The 5,734-nt window shown below is 42.0% G+C and overlaps 1 protein-coding gene across 1 annotated transcript in view; it reads right to left on the reverse strand.

The window, feature by feature from the left end:
* Nucleotides 1-5,734, reverse strand: part of GABRA3 (gamma-aminobutyric acid type A receptor subunit alpha3) — a 226,732-nt gene that overhangs the window by 56,797 nt on the left and 164,201 nt on the right. Inside the window, exon 5 of the mRNA XM_007958254.2 lies at nucleotides 1,373-1,455. Within this exon, the coding sequence (XP_007956445.1) occupies nucleotides 1,373-1,455 (83 nt within the window). The remainder of the gene's footprint in view (nucleotides 1-1,372; nucleotides 1,456-5,734) is intronic.

The raw sequence follows: 5,734 nt of genomic DNA on the forward strand, positions 1-5,734 counted from the left end.
CATCTTCCTTCCGAGGAGTGGCTCGTGGGTTTGAACCACCAGCCTTCTAGTTAGCAGTCAAGTACCTTAGGCACTATGCTACCTACCTTAAATGAAGTTTCCATGACATCAGTTTTATCCAGGTTACATTAAATCCGTTGGACAGAAAAAAATGAAATTGAAGTCAGGAACATGTAAGAAAATATGATATAGCACACTTATGGAAATAATGCATGGGAGGTTTGCAGAAACTTCCAATGTGTGTGTTATTTGTGTAAAATACACAGATATAGACATGTGCTTGGCAGGGTCTTTTGCCTGGCTGTTTCCTTTCCTGCAGTACTATTTCCTCAGATAGCTGCATTGCAATTTCTTTTACCTTTTTAAAATCTCTACTGAAATGTTACCTCTCCAAAGAGGCTATGCCGATCTCCCCTACTTTAACATGCAATAGTATCTCCCTGTAGGCACGGCAGATTTCTTTTATTCTGCAGTACTTTTATTTTTTCCCACTGTGCTTCTCACCTCATGGCATGTTTTGTAATTTACTTTTTTATTTTGTATTTTTTAATTTATGTTTTATTCAGAGTTGATTTTATCTTTTGCCATCCTCCTCTCTCCTCCCCATTATAAGCTAAGCCCCACAAGGGCAGAGGTCTTTGTTTTACCTACGGATGCATTCTAAGCTCCTGGAATGGAGCCTGGCACACAAGAGGCAATCTGGAAATATCTGACAAATTAATGATCAGAAAAAAAAATTTTTTAAATATATCTATATATCTCACACGTAATGGTTCGGGTCTCTTCAAATCCAATCAATGTCTACTTCAAAATGCAGAGCACACTCTAATCTAGACATAGTTAACATCATGCTTCTTTTACAGTCCTGCTGACCCCTTATATAAAACTTCTTCCATTATTCTTAGACTCAGAAACTCACTCAAATGCTACTCGATTTTTATTTTTCTAATGTACCTTTTTTTTCCCTGTGAGACTGACCACTACTGGCCGAGACAACACTCTCTACAATGAGAAGCACTCCAGGGTCTCTTCCTGTGTACCATTCGCTATTGAGAACTGAACAGAGGTATTTGAGGACGCAGGTGGAAGGGACATTTCAAAGGATAAAAACATTCTTTCTGAGGGATCTTGTCCTTAGGAAGCTGCTACTGTTTATCCTCTCTGTCTTGTTCTGTCCTCTAAGCACTTTAGAAAACAGATGTTAATGTTTCAAACTAAGGACAGAGAAATTAGTCTGAGACAGTGAAATAAGGTTAGCTTCACTCCCATAGCACCCTAGGGAAGGGCCCCAGCTTTAGAAAGTCTAGGGATAAATAGGAAACATGCCATTTCTCTTGGAAGGGAATTGAGCAAAATGTGAGGAAATACATACAGCTTCCAAACTTCAGCGGGCAGGCATGCACGTCCATGGGAAAGTCTTCTAGGTGCATGGGGCACTCGGCATGAATTGTTAACCTAAAAGGTGGGAGAAGAGAAATTCAGTGACGCTGAAGCAAACAGTATGAAACACCAAGCTCAATTATTATTCACCAGCACTGGCTGGCCCCTAAGAGCAGCGGTCGGTTCTGTTTGTTTGGATTCGCTGAGGTTCGAGTCTTTAGGAGCAGAAAGGGTGGGTTAAATGGACCAGTAGCCTCTCAGAACAGCATGCACTGTGTGGATTTTGGCATCAGCTCTGAACCTCACCCTGCCACCTTTAGAAAAACAAGTCGAACTTCTCTGCCTTGCGTCCCCTTAACCAGCTGCCAAGAAGCAGCACTGACTCATTCGCTCCCGATCACAATTTAGTTGTCTCTGCAGTTGGGTTAATAAGCCCAGTTCTTCTCAGAAGGCTATCATGTAAGGTAACCAATTTCAAGATGGCACTGGAGAGGAAACACATGTCAAAAGAGTACCTTTCCCATGACAGTGAACACACACAGAAGACAGCTCTGCTGCTCACTGGAACTGCAAGAGATGGCAAGAGAACACACACACCCTTCAGAAAATACAAAGGCCAGGGAGGACGTGGGAGACCTCTGAGGGCAAGTCTGAGAGACTGGCACGAGGGCCCCAGGCCTTCCCCAATGGGCGTCTGTATGGGCTATGACTTGCCATGCAGTGCTCCCCCATCCCTCAAGGTGGCTTGCTGTCCTTTTCTCCTCCCATCTCCTTCCCTCCCTCTCAGAAACCGTTTTGAAAGTCCTACAAAAGCCCCTGTGCTCAGGTATAGGAGCAGAACTGGCAGGCTTGGTCCAGGGTCCTAGTGCTATTTCTTTCTAATGGAGGGAGACAAAGAATCGAACGTCTGCACACACACACATTGTGATTAGCACTATGAAAGAGTACAGGGTACAGGGAGAACTCGAAGCACTGCACCTGGCAAACGACAAGCCTCGCTTCCCCTTTAGTCACTACCTTGGAAATGGCAGTCTTGCAGTGGAAGTGTGGGAGAGTGGCCAAAGTGTGCGCATCGGAATCAGGCAGACCTACCCTCCAATTCTGATCCCACCCCTTCAGATCGCGAGAGCTTGCTGATGCCGTGTGTTCCTTCCGTTCACTGCTGTATCTCCATCATCTAGTACAATGCTGGGCACATAGCAGGAATTCAGACTGCCTGCTGAATGAAGGACCGTATGAATAAATGAGGTGCAACGTCAGCCGGGATGGGAGGAGCATCTAGGAAGAAGTGGGCCATGAGGCTGGGAAGGTGTCACAGGGTTTTGAATGTCACTTAAAAACCTAGACATTCCTGGTCTGTCAGATGGGAAGTTCCTTACAGGGCCTACAAAAGTCTCCTCACTCTAGAGGCGGGAAAACAAAAGCCCAGAAGGAGAAGGAACTTTCCTGGAATCACACATCTCTATGGTGGCAGAGGCCAGTGTTGGAGCATTTCCCACTTCACGGCACAGGAAAGGGTGCTTCCAAGCAAAGCATTTCCAGCTGAAGTTTCTGCCCAAAGTAATCGGGGCCAAAGCCAGCGATGCTGCTGTATCTGCATCTGTTAGCACCCCACCTACGTCAGGACAAGGAGAGGCTGCCCATTCTGGCAAACCCAGGATTTTGAGACCTGAGTGATCACAGCTGTTTCTCAAATCTACCTGGAAAAGCGAAGCCATGGAAATAAAGACTGAGGTGCTCAGACCAGGTGGGGTTCTTGCGGGGGCTGGCTTCCCCTGTAAGACTGTTGGAGGAATGACCTTCAGGCCAGGTATCCTCTTGAAGGTTTAGAGGAAAGACAGGCCAATGGAACCTTAGGAAAACATCACATTACACCTGGAGCCACAACCCATATAAACTTATTTTGCTTCTTAGTTTACATTTTAAACCAATAATAAAATTTATTAAGGGTGCACTTTACATATAATAGAACACATTCTTTTATATCATATGGTTCGATGCATTTTGACAAATGTACCCACCCACGTAACCACCACCAGATCAAAATCTGCAGCATTTCCATCATCCTCAACAAGTCCCCTCACGCCCCTCTGCAGTTAGCCCGGGCCCTAAGCAATCACTGGACTGCTTTCTGTCGCTATGGGTTAGCTTTGCCTTTTGCAGAATCTTATAGAAATGATGCCATAGCGTACGACAGCATATTGAAGTGTGGCTGGTCTGCTCAGCGTAAGTTGGATGAGATTCATCCATGTTTGGGCATATATTCAGTGCTGTTGCTGTTGTTATGTGCCGTCGAGTCAGCCCCGACTCATAGCGACCCCTTCTTTGGGTTTCCAAGGCAGTATCACTACGGAAGTAGGATTGTCCAACCTTCCTTCCGAGGAGTGGCTGGTGGGTTTGAACTGCCAGCCTTCTGGTTAGCAGTCAAGTGCCTTAGGCACTGCACCACCAGAGCTCCTCTTATATTCAGTAGTCCATTTCATTATTATTATTATTATTATTATTATTATTATAACTGAGTAGTGTTCCATTCTATGGAGATGCCACAATGTGAATCCATTTGACTGTTGATGGATATTTGGGTTGTTTCCAATTTTTGATTATTACAAATAAAGTTCCTAAGAACATTTCTGTGCAAGTCTTTGTGAGGACATGAGATGGTTTCATTTCTCTTGCGTAGATCTCTAGGAGGAGAAGTGCAGGGTTATACATTAAATGCGTGTTTAATTTTTATAAGAGCCTGCTAAAACTCTTCCCATTTATCCCCAACAGGAAACTGTGGGTGTTCTTCTTTACTCCACATCCTTGCCTCGATTGCTTTTGCTAGTCTTTCTAACGGTTTTAGCCGTTCCAGTGGGCGTGTAGGGGTAACTCAGCGTGTTTTTAATCGGTATTTCCATGACAATGAATGATGTTAAGCATCCTTCCATACACCTATTGAAGTTTGCCATGAAATGTCTTACAAGTGCTCAGTTACATTAATATCTTAATACTTTTTGTGTTTGATGTTATTGTAAATGGTGTGTTTTTATTTTATTTTTTCCAATCGTTCATTGCTATTAGATAGAAACATACTTGAATTCTGTACATTGATTGACCTTTTGTTGACCTTGCAAAATTAAATAATTAATTTTAGTAGCTTTTTTTGGTAGATTGATTAGGATTTTTTATATGCACAATCATGATACTCAAAAAAAAAAAAAAAATCTCACTGCCATAAAGTCTATTCCAACTCACAGTAATCCCTGGGTTTCCAAGGCTACAAATGTTTATGGAAGCAGACCCCCTCATCTTTCTTCTGCAGAGCAGCTGGTGGGTTACATTCATGGTATCTGTTAATCGAAAGAGTTTCCCTTCTTCCTTTATAGTATATATTCCTTTTCTTTCTTTTCCTTGCCTTATTTCACTGGCTAGAGCTCCCTGTACAAAGGTGGATAGAAATGGTGACCGACAATATTTTTTCTTCATCTTAGGGGGTACGTGTTCAGTCTTTCACCATTAAGTATGATGTTGGCTATAAGTTTTTCATAAATGTCTTTTATCACATTGAATAAGTTCCCTCCTATTCCATTTTTGCTGAGAGTTCACATCATAAATGAGTATTTCAATTCTTTAATATATTTTTTCTCTATCTTTTGAGGTGATTCTATGCTTTTCCTCCTTTATTCTGTTATATGCTGAATTACATTGGATTTCAAATGTTAATCCAACTTGTAATTACCATTGGATAAACGTATTCTTTCTTACGCATTGCTAGACTCATTTTCCGAATGTTTTGTTAAGGATTTGAGCATCTATATTGATGAGGGATATAAAAAAACCTCAAAAGCCAAACTCAACTGCCATTGAGTTGGTTCTGACTCATAGAGACCTCCACTGGGTTTCCAAGGTGGTAAATCTTTACGGAAGTAGATGTCCCATCTTCCTTCCACGGAATGGCTCATGAGTTTGAACCGCCAACCTTCTGGTTAGCAGTCAAATGCCCTAGGCACTTTCTTTTCATTTAATATCTTTGCTTGATTTTGGTGTTAGGACAATACTGACCTCATGAAATGGATGTGCTCCTTCTGTCTTTTGAAACAGTACACTACCTATCTGTGTCTTTATATTTTACATACATTTCTTGTAGACATCATGTACTTGGGATTTTCCATTTTTATACAATCTGATACTTTCTGCCTCTTGACTGGTCTGCTTGATACATTTACATTGGTAGTTACCACAATATTTCAAAAATTTTCATCATGCTGTTGCCCACTTAATAGACTACACTACAATGTGAGCATAACTTTTATATGCACTGGGATACCAGAAAGTTTGTGTGACTCACTTTATTGCAGTATTTGCTTTATTG

Source organism: Orycteropus afer, unplaced genomic scaffold (assembly GCF_000298275.1).
Source record: "Orycteropus afer afer isolate SDZICR_OR568_19922 unplaced genomic scaffold, OryAfe1.0 scaffold00896, whole genome shotgun sequence".
Lineage (NCBI taxonomy): Eukaryota > Metazoa > Chordata > Mammalia > Tubulidentata > Orycteropodidae > Orycteropus > Orycteropus afer.